We start from the raw sequence: 16,915 nt of genomic DNA, 5'->3' as shown, positions 1-16,915 counted from the left end.
GGAAATCCAAGGCCCCACAGCCCATCCCCCTGGGTGACCACCTTGTCCAGAACACCAGGCAGGACAAACGCCAGTGGAGAAGGCCTTCTCCAGTTCATCTGAGGCACTGCCCACCTGTGGGTTCTAAATGCTTCTCCAGACTCTGTGGGCCCATGTGAAGCAAGGGGGAAAATTCAGAAAACGCATCCACAACAATAAAACAAAACAAAACAAAACAAAACAAAATGAACAATCTGCGCGGCACACAGAGTTCACTTCCCGACGTCCCTGACGGCAGGACCGCAGGGCTCACAGACGCCTTTGGCAGCTGGGGGCTCGGTGCGTTGCCTCCCCGGCGTCCACAGGAAAATAGTCCTCGGTTCTGTACAACGCGGGCAGCTCGAAGGTCGGGGCCGCCGGCGTCCACAGCTTCTGGAATGACAGAAAACCAGGTGCCCCATCAGCCTCGTGAAGCCACTTGTTCTGAGACCCAAGAACTCCACTTGCAGGAGTTCATCCTGCAGGGAGAATAGCCCAGTTGACCAAAGACTCCATGATACTTTGGTGACACTGCCTGTGACAGCCAAAGCCGGCCCATTTGAAACGTGGTGGGGAGCTAGGTTGGCAGGGCTGGTCCGTGTCCACGGAGCCCTCCACAGCATTAGAGAGAACCGGGCTCTGAGGAGGGATGACTGAGAAAGCCAGGTGTACCTTGTGCCACCGCGTGCCAAGAAGGGCCTCGAGCCGAGACAGCGCCATGGGCCAGGCCCTGGGAAAGCTGGGGTCGGGCCGATGCTTCTTTGAATGTGCGCCCATCTGTGCTGCCTGAAGGCTGGGCCATATGCATGTGTTACTTTGTTTTTTTTAATTGAACCATTTTAAGAAGTGCTTACTTATTTCTGGTGTGGATTTTTGTTGCAGGGAGGTTAGGGAGGGGAGATTTTGCATCAAGCAACCCTCCTCAAGCTCTAGTAACCCTGCGGGTTACCCAGGCATCTCAAGGTCAAACCAGTTTTACAGAGGACGGCCTCAAACAGTGCTTCTCAAATGTGACTGCACAGGGAACCTCCTGGGAGACTTATGGAATGCTTATGCCCAGGCTCCGCCCCCAGAGTCTGATGTCGTTGGTCTGGGGTGTGGCCTGGGCATCGGGGTATTTCAAAGCTCTCAGGTGATTCTCACGTAGAGCCAGGGCCGATCCCAATAACTGTGACCTGCTCAGAGGAGGGAGGGTCTGCTAGGCTCCGGGGCAGGAGTGTGGGGCTCCAGGGGTGCAGAGGGAGGAGGGCTCTGCACATCTCCACCTGGGGTCCCTCTCACCACCTTTCTGCCCTTCCCCCGCAGCTCCGTCTACTGTTTGATCTCCAGGCCACCTCTGCCCGCTCAGCCCAGAGCAAGCTATGCCCCAGCCTTCAGCTACAGTCACAGGTGCCAGCACACAGGCTCCAGCCCGTAGTTAATAACAGCTCCCCCAAGCCCAGCCCGTCCACGAGCTCTGCACTGCACTGGATGTGTACTTACCCACCCCCATGCTTCCTCCCCACAGTGACACCGTGACCATCCTCCCTTTCGTGGGTGGTTGGGGGAGACTACGCTCCGGGAGGTGCCTTACCCACCTCCCACCTGTCCGAGTATCTGTCCACTCAACCACTACCTCATTGAATGCCCAGGGCCGGCCGAGGGCACAGCTGTGAAGTAGACGCATCCCCAGCCATCATGGGCCTCCCTCTCTATCTGGAGAAAAAGGAACCAATAGGAAAACACCACCAACGTGCGATGAAGCACCAAGGCCCCTGGAACCCAGAAGAGGCCCATCTCATCCTGGAGGGATCAGGAGGTATTCAGAGGCTGAGCACCTAGGACCCCAACCCCCCGGCTGGAGGGGCTGCATGGAGGGGTAGCCGGAGGTGCAGTGGTCCAGGCTGTGGACACCCTGTGCACAGTGCTGAGTGGTGTGGTGGGCCGCGGGCACTGAAGCAGCTCAGTCTGGAGTCAGGCCGGGTCAGAGTGTAGACAGGGATGATGCTGCAAAGCAGGGCCAGATGATGTGGGCTCCTGGAGGCTGAGCTAAGAACTTTATCCTAAGAGACCAGGGATGGGGAGAGAGGGAGAGAGGGAGAGAGGGAGGGAGGGAGGGAGGGAGGGAGGGGGAGAGGGAGGAGGGAGGGGGAGAGGGAGGGAGGGAGGGGGAGAGGGAGGGAGGGAGGGGGAGAGGGAGGGAGGGAGGGAGAGAGAGAGAGAGAGAGAGAGAGAGAGAGAGAGAGAGAGAGAGTGTGTGTGTGTGTGTGTGTGTGTGTGTGTGTGTGTGTGTGTGTGTGTGTGTGAGCTAAGTGTTTTAGAAAGAGCAGAGACTAGACTGTAGGGGAAACGGGACCAGAGTGGAAGCTGTTGCAGGTAGGCATCCCTTAAAGGTGAGAGTGGCTGGATTTGGGGTGAGAATGAACAGATTCTAATGTCTGAGCCCCAAAGCCCTGAACTACCGCACCCCCCAGCCCTCTCTCTGCTGCAGAAGGAAACCACAAAAGGGCTTCAGATAAGGTGGACCGCACTCGGGTGTCTGGGGACCCGCTTACCTCCCTGAGTCTCCACGCATCTGGAAAGCCAGGACAAACAATTCACCTTGGCCAAGGGTCTGCCTCCCAAAAGGGCACAGGGAACATTGAACCAGCCGGCCCCGGGCCAGCCACTCGGCTCAGCCCGCTTGGGGGATACTTCGGACGCATTTGTCCCCCCTTCTCCCAGCACCTTCCCGGGGCTGCCACCCACCCCTGTGGGCTGGACTTGAGTCCTCTGACAGCGCTGTGACCAAAACACAACGGGGAAACGAGCCCCAAGATGCATCTCACAGCCTGAGGGATGCAGTCTGTGGATAAGCCATCGTTTTAGAATATCCTCACCCAGTTCCTCCTGAGAACTGGCCGTTGTGATATCTAGAAAATGCAAGATTCAAGTAATGACAGTTCAAAGACCAGCTCCCTTGTCCTGACACAAGGCTTGGGGGCCAAAGCACACTTGGTGATCCTGAAAAGACAGGTTCCTTTCTCTCCTGATCTCAGGACCCAGGCAAGGCCTCACGGGCCCCAAGGGTGAGTGGCCAGGCATGGCCAGAGCCGGTGTCCCTCTCCTGGAGATCCTGGGCCTCTGGACTCCCTGTTCTTTGTCAAATGGTTCTTCCAACAGGGATGGGGCTTCTGCCTCCTCCCTGAAGGAGACAGGCTTCCGAAAAAGGAGAAAATCAATATAATTATGAAGGAAACAAGGAGAAGTAATCCTGAGACTCCTTAGCAGCTTTAGATATAATCGTATCTTGAGTTCCAGTGAGATCTAATGCAAGCAGTGGTGGCATCTTTGCTGGTGATGGAGTGGAAACGTCCTTCCTGCACTCAGAAAGCAAGGAGAAGGGGGACGCAGGGAGAGGTGAGCCTTGTGCCAGCGCCCAGCCAGGCGGCACTGTGGATTATTAGACAGCAGCTACGCGTGCTCACCAGGACCCCACAGGGGCCCAGGAGAATGAGCCATTCCAAACAAGCTTGCTTCCCTTTTCAAAGGGGCCCCCAGCCAGGAAGGTGGCGAGGAAGGCCACAGAGGCTGGTGCAGCTCTATGCTGGCCCTGGACCGAGCCCCTGCCAACATCTTGGGGCACGTGGAAAATCTGTGGGAAAGTGACTCACAGCTCATTGGAGATCTGGGCCTGCAGTCAGCCAGGAAGGGGGGCCCTGAGCTGAGCCAGGGGGCTCCGAATGTGGCCACTTCAGCCCCAAATGCTGCTCTTGGAGAGTGGGTGGGCATGGGAAGGGCGTGGGATGTTATCTCGGCCTGTGCAGCCTCCACGTCCCATTCTGGTATCAGCATCTTAGCCGTCTTGTGGAATCACTGCTGCCAGCTCCCCAGTGGAGCTGCTCTGCCCACCTCCACAGCTGAAGGATGAGTGAGAGGAGGCCTGACCCATCGGGGCCGTGATTGGTCCAGCAGTGAGCAGGTGACCCCAGCTCACCCAATGAGAAGCAGCCTTGGGACTCTGACTCTTGGGACAGGGCTGCTTCCTGCCCCCGTCCCCCCTTCCCAGGTCCCAGTGAGGACGCGCCCGTGAGCCTGGCAGTCACTTCTGACACACTGAGGGGCCTGCCTGAGAGTGAAGCCAACACAAGGAAGCCGAGTTGGGAGGGGAAGCAACAGAGTCCTGACAGTATCATTTGAGCACCTGAATCAAATTTTGCCTGAGGTTAGTATCACCTTGGGACCTTTCCTGTTCTTGAGACCACGGGATTCTCTTCTTTGCTTAAGCCAAGGTGACCTGGGCTGTTGTCACTTGCAACCAAGCCTCCTGCCTAAAGCAAAGAATAAATCCACAGTAGTGCGGAGAAGCGCTTGGAAACCAGTGGCGGAATCGGCAGATGAGGGCCGGCGTGTGAGGCTAAAAGCAGCCTGAGGCCCCAGATGTTGTCAGGGTAAAGCAGGACCACACGCCGGAGGCCAGGCCCCAGTCGCAGGCACCCCGGACGCCAAGGAAACCCAGCCCTCTCACACCCAGGATGACCTGCAACAGGAGGAGTTGTCCCCATCGCAGAGGTCACAGGGGCCAGGGAACCACAGAGCCGGGGTTCACTCAGGCCTCTCCGGCTCCAGGTCCAGTCCCCGCCCATCGCCCTACTGGGCTCCTGCCTCGAACCCAAATCCTGGAGAATCTCAGAAGGGACTTCAGAGAGCTCCCCCTTTCCCCCCTCACCTGCAGCTGGTACTGAGGTCTTCTCCAGGGGCGGCCAGGTAAGCCAGGAGGACTGTCCAACTCCCTGGTACTTGCTCCAGGCTCCCACCCTCGCCTGCAGGCGGGAAGGTTCCACCAGCGGGACAGGATGGGAGGCACAGAAACCTGACACCACAGGTCCAGGGCTCCGCCGCCCTCCCTCCCGGTCCCCCACGCCCCCATCAGCCCGGGCTCCCAGCTGGAGGAGGGTCTCTGGAGCTGGGGCGCTGGGCCTGGCATGCTCTCCTGGGTCTACACAGCCTCCCACATCTTCCTCACTTCCACCCCGGACCCCCGAGTTCCCAAACCTGCAGCCCACACACCAGATGCATGTGTGTACTTGGTCGGCTGCATGATTTTTAAAAACTGGAATTAACTGCAAACATGTAAAAAGTCAGCAGATTTCTCAGGAAAACCAGACTGCCAGCTAGCTACTCTTGGAAAATCAGATGATCTGGAAGCTCCCGGTGGCTGGGCAGAGGAGCTACGGGTGCTCCCCTGTGGGCCCCAGGGCCCACGGGGCCACGTCACCTTTCTGGAACCTGCCGCTTCCGGTGGTGGGTGCCTCGGGGTTGGCCCTCTGGGCTGTCTGCACCACCAAGCAGCTCCTTTCCTGACAAAGCCCCCAGATGGCTGTTGAAGCACGTGGCAAGGGGGAGCCTCAGGCCAGCCTGGCTTCAGGGTCTCTCCTCTGAAGCCCCCCAGTCGGATCACTGTCTGCCCACCCACCTCAGGGCCTGTGCCATCTGCCCACTCCTGCCCCCAGAAATCCCGCACGGCTCCTCGTGAGTCCTAGCCCGCCTCGTATCTCCCTCTTGGAAGCCCCAGCTGTACATTCCCGATCCTGGGCTGCTTTCTCTTTTTTTTTTTTTTTAATTTTACTTATTTATTTTTATACAGCAGGATCTTATTAGTTATCTATTTTATACATATTAGTGTATATATGTCAATCCCAATCTCCCTGGACTGCTTTCTGTTCAGGCCGGGGTCAGCACACTTGTTCTGCAAAGGGCCAGATGGTAAATATTTGCAAGCCCCATAGTCTCTGTCACAGCTACTCAGCTCTGCCCTCCCAGCACCAAAGCAGCCACAGGCAACGTGTAAAGTAATGGCATGGCTGCGTGCCAATAAAACTTTATTTACAAAGATGGGGGCAGGCTAGACTTGTTTTTTTCAGTTTGCCCCAGAATTAAATCTATCTTCCTAAATAGAACAGGAATGACAAACCCATCTCTGTATCTCCCATGGAAGTGGGCACTAAGTGATAGGTCACCAGACATAGGATGCAGGATTTAGGCCCAGGCCCGCCTTGCTGACTGTCCCCAGGCCGGAGTATTATTTGGTTGGCTGCTCTTGGGTCATCACTGCAACTCCAGCCTGTCCTGGCTAAGCATCCCCCACCTCAAAAGAAAGGCCACACCGCTGTCCCACGTGTGGGCCAGGTTCTGAGGTTCCAAAGTGCGGGTCATCCTCTGGGAGGCTGAGGCCTCAGGCTGACCATGGGTGGAAGCTCAGGTAGCCAGAGACTCACCCTCATCCCCCAGGTTAGCAGGCACCTCCAGCCCCAGGGGACTTGGGAGAGGCCCATCCTACTGGGAAAACAACAACTACACTTCCTGTGGCCCAAGCTGCATACATTATCTCTAACCCTCCAGCACTGCTTCGAGGGTTTCTCTTCCTCTTGAGCCTCACTTTCCTCTCTGTAAAATGAGGATAATACCGTCGACTTCTTGGAGTCCTGCCTGGAGCGCAGCAGTGATGCTGGAGGTGCTGTACCCACCTTGGGACCATGAGGACAAAAGCCACTGGCTAAGGGTGGTAGGGCAGTAGCCAGGAGAATCAACTGGCCACTCAGGACTTCTTGTCACACGAAGGAAAAACACAAACCCTATTTGGTTAAACCACTTCAGTCAGGTTTCTGTTATGCCGCCGAACACAGCCTGATGGACACGTGCTATTACTCTCACCAACACTCCAGTTAATAGCAAGTTGCCCAAGGTGGCACAGGTGGTAAATGGGTGGAGCCAGGACTCAGCCCAGGTTGTTTGTATGATGAAATGGAGTGATCACCAAAACAGTGAAAACTTGTAGATCTCACAATAGTTCCAAAAGGTAAAATGGAATTCCAAATAACTGACGTACGCATTGCCCCCTCCAGGAGCTCCACTCCCCTTGAGTGGGCGCTGCGCGCGGTGACTTGCTTCCACAAAGTAGAGTAGGGAGGAGGGGGTGGAGGCGGGAGTAACAGCCTGGTGGAGACACCTGGCAAACGCTGCCTCGGCCAGAGGGTCATGGTTAACATCATCAGTGCTACGTCACGTTGACAGCATGTCCCCTGGATCTGATGTGATGAGAAGGGCACTTCACCTCTGTGGTCTTCCTCCCCCAAACCCATAACCCCAGTCTAACCAGGAGAAAAACATCAGATCAGCTCTAATTGAGGGACAGTGTACAAAATACCTAACCAATAATCCTCAGAACTGTCAAGGTCATCAAAAACAAGGAGAGTCTGAGAAGCCGTCATAAGCCAGAGGTGGCTAAGGAGACGTGACAACTAAATATAGTAGGGAACAGGAAAGGACATTAGGGAAAAACTAGTGCAATCTGAATAAACCACGGAGGTTAGTTAACAGCTGTGTATCGAGGTGGGTCCTTTAGCTGCGACAACGTACCACGGTAAAACAAGATGTTCACAATACAGAAAACTGCGTGAGGGGTATATGGGAACTCTCTGTATTATCATAGCAACTTGTCTCTAATTCTAAAATAAAAAATTCTACTGGGTGGGAGCGGGGTGGAGGGAAGCAGACAGAGAAGAAACTCTCCGTCCATCAGCACAGACCAAGCCCCCGGCCTCTCTCGCTTCAACCAGTGACCGAGTAGTGAGCACTTCTTGAGTGCCCAGCCTGTTGGTGGGCCCTGCAGGCTCCCGGCCCATTCGTGCCCACAGCCGCTGAGAGAGGCAGGTGTCCCTACTCCCATTTTCCAGAAGGGGAAACTGAGGCTCAGAGAGACACTTGCCCAAGATCACCCAACTGGGAACTGGCAGAGCTGAATTCAAACCCAGGCCCGCCCTGCCCCAGCACTGAGCCAGGACACGGGTGGCCCTGGGGCTGAGTGGGGCTGGGGGCTGAGCTCTCGCCCAGGACCTGGGATGTCCCTCCAACGTCTGCTTGCCAACCTTGGGACCCTCGGGAGCGCCCCCTTTAGCCTATTCAGAGATCACAAACGGGCGGCCTTTGGGTAGCGTCTGGCCCGCAGGCATGACTGGATGGGCTTATGCAAATTTAAAAATGAGTCTCCTGAGTCCTCGCGGAGAGTCGCCGCGGTTTCCTGCTTCAAAAGCGCTTGGAGGGAACCTGGCGCTCGTCCCCCGCTCCGGCCGGCCGCTCAGAGCCAGCCCTCGCCACCACCTCACAGCGCCCTCCGACAGCCCCAAGGTCCCCGCCACCGCTTCACCTCGGCCGCCCGCCACGACGACCGCGTCCCCCTCGCAGGTGCGCCAGAACTACCACCAGGGCTCGGAGGCCGCCATCACCCGCCAGATCGACCTGGAGCTCTACGCCTCCTACGTCTACCTGTCCGTGTCGTACTATTTTCACCGCGATGATGTGGCTTTGAAGAACTTGGCCAAATACTTTCTTCCCCAATCTCGTGAGGAGAGGGAACACGCTGAGAATCTGATGAAGCTGCAGAACCAACGGGGTGGCTGAATCTTCCTTCAGGATATCAGGAAACCAGACCGTGATGACTGGGAGAATGGGCTGAATGCAATGGAATGTGCGCTACACTTGGACAAAAGTGTGACTCAGTCACTACTGGAACTGCACCAACTGGCCACGGAGAAAAATGGCCCCCATTGGTGTGACTTCATTGAGACTCATTATCTGAATGAGCAGGTGAAATCCATTAAAGAATTGGGTGACCAGGTAACCAACTTGCGCACGATGGGGGCCCCCGAATCTGGCATGGCACAGTATCTCTTTGACAACCACACCCTGGGAAATAGTGATAATGAGAGCTAAGCCTTAGGCTGGCTTCCCGTAGCCACAGGGGTGACCTCCCTCGTCACCAAGCCAGTGCATGCACGTCTGGGTTACCTTTACCTTTTCTGTAAGTTGTACCAAAACATCTACAAGTCCTTTCCTTAGTACCATTCCTTCAAATAAAGTAATTTGGTACCCAGGAAAAAAAAAAAAAAGAGTTGCCTGCCAACATGGAAGAACCAGGATGGTTCAGATAAAGACCAAGGGCTTCCCTGGTGGCGCAGTGGTTGAGAGTCCACCTGCCGATACAGGGAACACGGGTTCGTGCCCCGGTCCGGGAAGATCCCACATGTCGCGGAGCGGCTGGGCCCGTGAGCCATGGCCGCTGAGCCTGCGCGTCCGGAGCCTGTGCTCCGCAATGGGAGAGGCCACAGCATTGAGAGGCCCGCGTACCGCAAAAAAAATAAATAAATAAAATTAAAAAAAACCCATCAAGTTCCTGTTTCTCTTGAACAATATAGCTACCTGGCCGCACTGGGCCCATATTCCTGCGGGGTGCGTCCAGCTGGCCCCTCTCCACTGGGCATGTGCTGTCAGGCTTGCCACTGTCCCCGCCAGGCCTGACTCACTTGTCCGCAGCACCTGCCGAGCCCCGCGGGCATCTGAGCTGGCAGCGGCTCCAGGCTCACGTCACCGTGGGGCTGTCGAGGAGCTGGACGCTTCCCATCCGTGGCCCAGGCCCCCTGGGGTGGGGATGGCCCGCCTGGGCCGCTGCCGAGACCAGCGGCTGCTGCCCTATACCCGAGGTCCCCTCCAGTGCACTCCAGGGCCCGGGAGGCAGGTATGGCAATGGGGCCGTTTTGTGGAGGGGAAAGCTGGCTCGGAGGGGACAGCGTAGGCCGCGTGTCCAGGGTCACACAGAGTCAAGCGGGCTCCTCTGAGCTCCTGGCATCGGCCCCCACCTCAGCCATCTCGCACGGCCCTCACCGCGGGTCCTGGCCTCCCTCCTCGGCCCCCCTCACAGGCTCTCTGCGCCTCAGACCACGCCTGCCCGTCCTGCCTGCAACGTCTGTGTCTGCTCCAGGGCCCCCAGGCTTCCATCCTGACAGCTGGGAGCAGAGCCCCTCCCATTTCTCTTAAGCAGCCCTGCGTGTCCGCTCCTGCCGGAAGGGCTGGGCTTGCCGGCCTCACGGTGGCTGCACGGGAGCTGCCCTCCTGCCCCTGCCTCTGCCGTCCCGGTCACCTCGGCTGCTGGTGGCAGCGGGAGGCTGCTGCAGCCCTGGCGACAGGAACAGGTCTGGGGGCTCCCAGATGGGGCAGCCCCTACCCAGGGGGAACCCCAGCAGCAGGGACAAGCTAGTGTAATCTTGTTAGAGGCGGTGCTGACCCCGGCAGCAGCCCTAGACGGCTTCCAGGTCCCCGTGGATTCGGCTTTTAGCTGGACGAAAAGCTTTAACACGGAAACCAGCAGAGAAGGAGCCCCAGAAGTTCTGCCAAGATACTGGCTACTAAATTCAAACTCATATGGGGTCTAGGAGGAAAGACAGGACACCAGGTAGGCAGAGTCATGGCACAGCCCCCTCCAGAACTAGGTCTCTGACCCGGAGTCTGATCTCTCCAACCTTGGCCCCTCTGCCCACTGCCCCGGGCCCTCTGCCCTCCCAGCACCATCTCCTGGAGGAGGGAGGTGTCTGACCTGGGCTTTGCTTCTCATCACCTGGCCACTCAGTGTACCTGTCTAATTACCATGGCCTTATATGTATACTGGGCACCTGCTACATTCCAGAGACTCAAATCTGAAGATCACAAAGGCTCTTTACAGACGAGCAAACTGAGGCTTTCAGGGGTCAGTTGACTCACTGTGGATCCACCCACTAACCGGAACCTCAGTCAACCCAGGTTGCCCAAACCGGCAAGCTGGGGGCCACCCAACTTCCCACGACACATCCAGCCCATCCTCAACCCCCTCTGCTAATTCTTCCCCTATCCCTCTCCCCCTCGCCACTGCCACCCCGTCCCCCAGCCTCTGCTCTAGCCCTCAACTCATTCTCCACGTGGCAGCCTGAGGGGCCGTCGTAAAAAACAAGTCTGATCCTCCAGTAAGTCCCGCTCCTCCACAAGGCCTTCGGGCCCTGCCACCGTGGTCCCCGACGTGTGAGCAGTCCTCAGGCGGGTCCTGCTTGGCTTCCACTGGGCTAAGTTTACTAGCACTGTTGTCTGGTTGTTGGTGTTCTCATACTTTTGAATGAAATGCCATTTCTCTTTAACAAAAGGATTTCAAGCTTCCCTTTAAAAAAATCTCAAGCTCTGGGCCACTGGAGAGTGATGGGCAACCGGCACTGAGCAGCGGCCCCTCCTTCCAGGAGCTGCGTGCTCTCGCCTGTGCGGTCCGCCGGCCACATCGCTGTGGCCACCTGTCTGCCAGCTGTCTGCCACCTTGGAGCTGGGGGGATTTGACCCCAGATCCACATGATCCAGCCTGATTCTCCAAACTCCGTCTGTCACCTCCCATCACTCACAACCCTCCAGCCTGGGGCCTTCTTTCTGCTCCTGGATCTCACCAGGGTCTGCTTGACGGGAGACCTTGGCACCTGCTGTCCCCTCAAGGCCTTTCCACAAGGTCTTCCTCTGCTGGTTCCTTCCTTCCTTCAGACTCTCCTAAGGGAGGCCCAGTTGCATCTGTGTCACCTTCCCTCCTTCACGGCAGCACTGTGGAGCCTAGCCTGTTTACCTCTCTCCTCGGTTACCACCCAGCTCCCCACCAGGCCGAGCTCCATCGGGACGGGCACCAAGCCAGTTGTTAGGGCCAGGGCCCCAGCAGCAGCTGGAGCCTGGTGCACAGGAGACACTCAGGCAACGGGAAACGGACGAATCTTCTCACCACCCCAGGCAGAGCAGGAAGGGCCTGGGGGTTGGCCTTTCGCCAAGTCAGGGCCCCGGAGCCTGAGACCAACGAGGACAATCACGTCTCCGGCTGAGGACGCCTGGTCGGACCCATTCTTGAGTCTTGGGGTGGCTCAAGGCTGGTGACCCCACCCTGGCCAGGTCTGTGACCCACATTAAAAATAGAGCACACGTAGGGGCTTCCCTGGTGGTCCAGTGGGTGAGACTCTGCGCCCCCAATGCAGGGGGCCCGGGTTCGATCCCTGGTCGGGGAACTGGATCCCGCACGCACGCCGCAACGAAGATCCCGTGTGCCGCGACAGAGACCCGATGCAGCCTAAATAAATAATCATTAAAAATAGATAAATAAATAAAAAGCACACAGGGGACTTCCCTGGCGGTCCAGTGGTTAGAACTCTGCGCTTCCACTGCAGGGGCACAGGTTCGATCCCTGGTCAGGGAGCTAAGATCCCACACACCGTGTGGCGTGGCCTAAATAAATCAATAAAGCACACAATAAAAGACATGCACTGCCCTGGACGGGAGCCTGGAACAGACAACAGACGAAGAAGAAAAATCTGGTAACATCCAAAGACTGGTGTTCAGTGAATGGTACTGGACCAATGTGGGGTCTTGGTCTTGACAGCTCTCCAGGTGACGCGAGATGACAGGATATGGGAGACGGAGTAAGGGGGGCACGGAAGCCCTCAGTAGTACTGTCTTTACAAGTTTTCTGCAAATCTAAAATTATTCAAAATAAAAGGTCATTTAAAAATAAATAAGGACTTCTCTGGCGGTGCAGTGGATAAGACTCCACGCTCCCAATGCAGGGGGCCCGGGTTGGATCCCTGGTCAGGGGACTAGATCCTGCATGCATTCCATGAGCCGCAACTAAGGAGCCCACGTGCCACAACGAAGGAGCCCCCGTGCTGCAACAAAGGAGCCCTGGAGCCACAACTAAGACCCCATGCAATGAAATAAATATTTAAAAAATAATAATAAATAAATAAATAAGAAAATAAAACTCATCCACGGCAGCATATGTGAAGCACTGAAGGGAACAACACAGATAATGAGCTATTAAATAATAATACTGATGTCACTGATAATAATAATAATAATGATGGCAGCTAAACCTTATATTATCTCAGTCACTGTCCATGACAATCCTGTGCAGAGGATAGGACTGTAAATCCCATTTTACAGACGTGGAGACTAAGACGCAGCAAGCTTAAGACCCACTCGAAGCATGATGCTTGCAAGTGACGGGCAGGGCCGGCCTCATGCTTGGTCTGATGCTCTGCTGTTACCGTCTTGAAATTCTTAGTAAGTTCTGACAAAGGGGCCCCAGATTTTCATTTTGCTCCGCACCCGCCAATTCTGTAGCGGGTCGTGGTGACAGAGGTGGATTCCAAACCGGGAACGGTGTTCGCCATCCTCAGAAAGGTCACTCAGGATCGGCTCTGTGCACAGCGTGGAGCCAGCGCTCCCGGCTAAGAAAACATCACGGGGCAAAGAGTGGCCGCAGGATCAATGGCAGAGTTTGGGGGGACAGCAGTGGATGGATTTGGCTGGAGCCGGGACTGTCATACTCTTGGCTTAGAGCAGGGAAAGGAAGATCCTTTTCCAGGCCAGGGCAACAAACCAGCTGCCCATGCCCAGCGGCATGCTCAGCCGAGTGGGCTCCCCGTCAAACGGAGATTCTCCACATTCACGTCCGTGAGCCCACACCAACAGCCGGCCAGGGCCCAGCAGCTGGCGACTGTCACAGCAGAGCCGTACATTTCTCACTCTGGTGCTGGTTATCGATAGAATCCTCAAGGTTTTGTTGGCTGACCTCGAAGGTGGTCGACTCCACAAAAGGACGTTAGAAATAGCACCAATTAGCTCTGGGAAGCAGAAAGCAAACACAGACACAATCGACCATTCTGTCGGGATCCCAAACATGGGCAGCTGTTCTCCATTAAATAAACAAGCCAACAGGGCAAAAACAGAGGCGTCCACCGGGACCAGCAGGCGTGCAGAAGCTGCCCACCTCTCGCCCCTGCCCAGAAAGACTCTTCACCCAGGACTGCAGGAACCTGCTTCTGAGGCAACGCCCGGACTGTCACCTGTCTCCCTTCTCTCCCACTCCAGGCATCTGGGTGGCCTCAGGAGCCCTTCCCAATCCACCCTTGACTCAGACACCGGTGCCCTCAGAGCTCCAGCCTGGTCTCAGCCCCAGCCCGTCCTTTACCACCGGGTGGCCTGTGAGCCTCGGACGGTTACCGTCACTGCACCAATCCCATCTCTGCAGCCCCAGGGGCCCGGGCACTGATTTCACGAAGCCCCTTCACAGGAACTCACCTCATGCGCTGTCCTGGTCGGACCAGGACGTTTCATCCATTGGGCCCCCTGAGCGTGGAAAGGGATGGTTTCCAAACTCTGGGAAATAACGTTTGAGAGCGAGAGAAAGGAAAAGAGGGAGAGACAGAGAGAGCTCGGTGGAAACAGAGATGAAGGTAATGAGAGCAGGAGAAGGAGACACAGACAAAGGGAGGTAGAGGCAGAAACAAACGACCAACAGACAAAACCCAAGAGAGAAAAATATAAAAGAGAGAGAATTGAAATCGATAGAGATGTGGAAACCAGATAAGGGGGGGGGGATTCAGAAAGAGGGGAAATGGATGAAAAGGAGGAGGAAAAAGATGGAGGAGAGAGGGAAAAATGAGGAAATAAGAGAGGAAAGGAGAGGGAAGCGATGAGTAGCCCTGACAGAAAAGTGAGGCAGCCAGGAGGCGGCGGCAGCAGTGGGGACCAGGGCGCAGGGAGTGGACTGTGTTGGGAGCTGGGGAGTCGGTCCACGGGTTCAGGGCTTCTCCAGCCCCGAACCCTGTCAGTGTGCACGCAGGGACACAGAAAGACTCCCCACCCTCACCCCGCCTTAAACCCCATCCCTGTGTCAAAGAAATAACAATATTCTGAAAGGACAAAGGCCGTCTCAGAAGACAGGTCAGTCTCTGTTGAACGGACTCCATCTGGCCTGAGGGGCAACACTTTGCTCTTTTCTCACTTTACTCAGGACTCCTGGAAACCTCTCGTCTGCACCCTCCACCCCAGGGAGGAGCTCTTGGCCTCATCGGGGTCCCCACCTTCCCTGGCTGCAAAGCGAGAAAAGAGGGAGAGAGATCCTGAGGTGCCCCCAACCCATCCCATCCAGCCCAGGCCTCCGCAGGCACCTCTTCCCATCTCTCAGTCATGGCTGCATCCCCTGCGCCTAGAACAGCACCTGGTACACAGCAGACGCTTAATCGGTAAGTGCTCACTCCACCTCCCTGGGTGATCCCATTCAGCCTCAGAGCTAAGGCCTCGGGCTCCATGCTGGATACCTCCAGCCCTGAACCCCACACTCCAACCCTGGCTCCACCTGCAAAGGCATCCAGACGGACTCGATTCACAAGGCAACTTGGATGAATCTCCGGGGAATTACGCTGAGTGAGAAAAGCCAATCCCAAAAGGTTACATTCCACTTATAGAACATTTTGGAAATAGCGAAATTTTATACATGGAGGACAGATTCGTGGCTGCCAGGGGTTGGGCGAGGGCTGAGGGAAGAAGGGTGAAGGTAGTCATAAGAGGACCTGAGAAATCCCTGTGGGGTTGGGACAGTCCAGAGTAAGGAGACAGGAGCCTAAATAAAATAAAACTGTACAGAATGGATACAACTGTATAGAACTTAAAACGCACACAGGTGAGTCCAGGTAAAACCGGGGACATCCCAGTATGAGCAACACATCGTATCCAGGTTGATATCAGGGTTGTGACGTTGTACCACGGTTTTGCAAAATGTTACCATTGGGGAAAACTGGGCAAAGCGTACGAGGGCGCTGTCTCTGTATTATTTCTTATAGCTGCCTGTGAATCTATAATTGCCTCAGTAAAGAATTTCAATTAAAGACACACACGCGTTTCCCCACCTCCACCCTGGTCCCTAGCCCAGGCCACCAGCATCTATCTCCCTCTGGACCATCCCAGCAGCTGCAACCACCCAACCTCCACCCTTGCAGTGCCAGCATCTTCCTCCACGTTTCAAAACCCTCCAGGGCCGAGTCCTTGCCTGGGCCCCACACCCTGCTCCATCCACGACCCCCCACCCTGACCTGCACCTCCAGCTCCAACACGCCGCCCACAGGCCTCACCGCTCCCCTTCCAGCCCAAGACACCTGTACACTCCCCTCGCCACCTCCCCCAGGGCGTCAGCCACCTCATCGCTGTGCTCCACGTTACCTTCTCAGCGAAGCCTTCCCTGACCACCTCCTGCCCCCAGACCCACCTCTCCCTGCCCTCCTTCACCTTTCTTTCTCCCCGGGACACTTTATATATTACACTAGACTATCGGCTGCTGGAGAGCGGGAACATTCTCTGTCCTCCCTGGGTTCCGAGGATCTGAAACAGCACCGGGCTCATACAGATGGTAGATGATAAGTATTTGTTGAGTGAATGAATGAATGAGTACATGAATGAAAAGAGGGGTGGTGGGTGGAGATTTGGCATCAAAGGAGTTAAGCCCGGCCCAAGGGCTGGGGAAGGAAAGGGTAAAGGGCTGGGATTGCACACGTGGCAGCTCCTCGAGCAGCCAAGAAGGACTTAAGGGGACCGTAGTGGGAGGAAGAGGCCGGTATGTGCGCAGTACAGAGGGGGATGGGCGGGGCTGTCCTCCAAGCACAAGATCTCTCTAGGCCTCCAGGAGCAAAAGCCCAAGGTACGGAGGGAGAGAAGCCAGGGCGATACCCTGCAGGACGGGCCACGCTGTCCACCCAACTCCCGCCCCGCAGGCTCTCAAGAGAACCAGAAACAGGGGTTGGGGTGGAGGCCGAGCTCACTTTCTGGGGCCTCCAGGGGCCGAGGGGCCAAGCCTCAGCGGCTTCCCACCGCCTGGCCATTCCCGCCGAAGTGCTGTGCTCAAGCTGCTTGTGGGAATGAGGGTGGGCGTGCGGACAGGGGTCACAGAGGACCTTGGATTTGCACTCTTAACATCCCTCCAAAGCCCTGCGTGGGGCTGCCAGTGCTGAGAGGAGGATCCCTTCCTCCAGCACAGTAAACGGCAGTGGTCCCTCTGTCTAGCTGTGTAACCTTGGCCAGGTCACTTAACCTCTCTGTGCCTCATTTTTCTCATCTGGAAACAGGGCTAATAATAGTTTCTACCTCATAGGGTGTTTTACCCAAATAACCCAAAGTGCTTAGAAAACTGGAAGTGCTCAATGAACGCTGGGTAATTTCATTATTATTACGGCCCCCTGAATTCTTTTAAACGATGTCATTAGCTTGTGAACAGCCCAAGTGT

At 56.2% G+C, this 16,915-nt stretch overlaps 1 protein-coding gene and 1 pseudogene across 1 annotated transcript in view; one reads left to right on the top strand and one right to left on the bottom strand.

The window, feature by feature from the left end:
- Positions 1-288: 288 nt before the first annotated feature.
- The window catches only part of BCAS4 (breast carcinoma amplified sequence 4), a 59,643-nt gene continuing 43,016 nt past the window's right edge, over positions 289-16,915 (bottom strand). The window contains exon 5 of the mRNA XM_065892968.1: positions 289-411. Within this exon, the coding sequence (XP_065749040.1) occupies positions 289-411 (123 nt within the window). The remainder of the gene's footprint in view (positions 412-16,915) is intronic.
- On the top strand, positions 1,756-8,748 carry LOC136134594 (ferritin heavy chain-like; annotated as a pseudogene).

This window comes from Phocoena phocoena, chromosome 15 (genome assembly GCF_963924675.1).
Source record: "Phocoena phocoena chromosome 15, mPhoPho1.1, whole genome shotgun sequence".
Lineage (NCBI taxonomy): Eukaryota > Metazoa > Chordata > Mammalia > Artiodactyla > Phocoenidae > Phocoena > Phocoena phocoena.
This window is presented reverse-complemented; position numbering and strand designations above follow the sequence as displayed.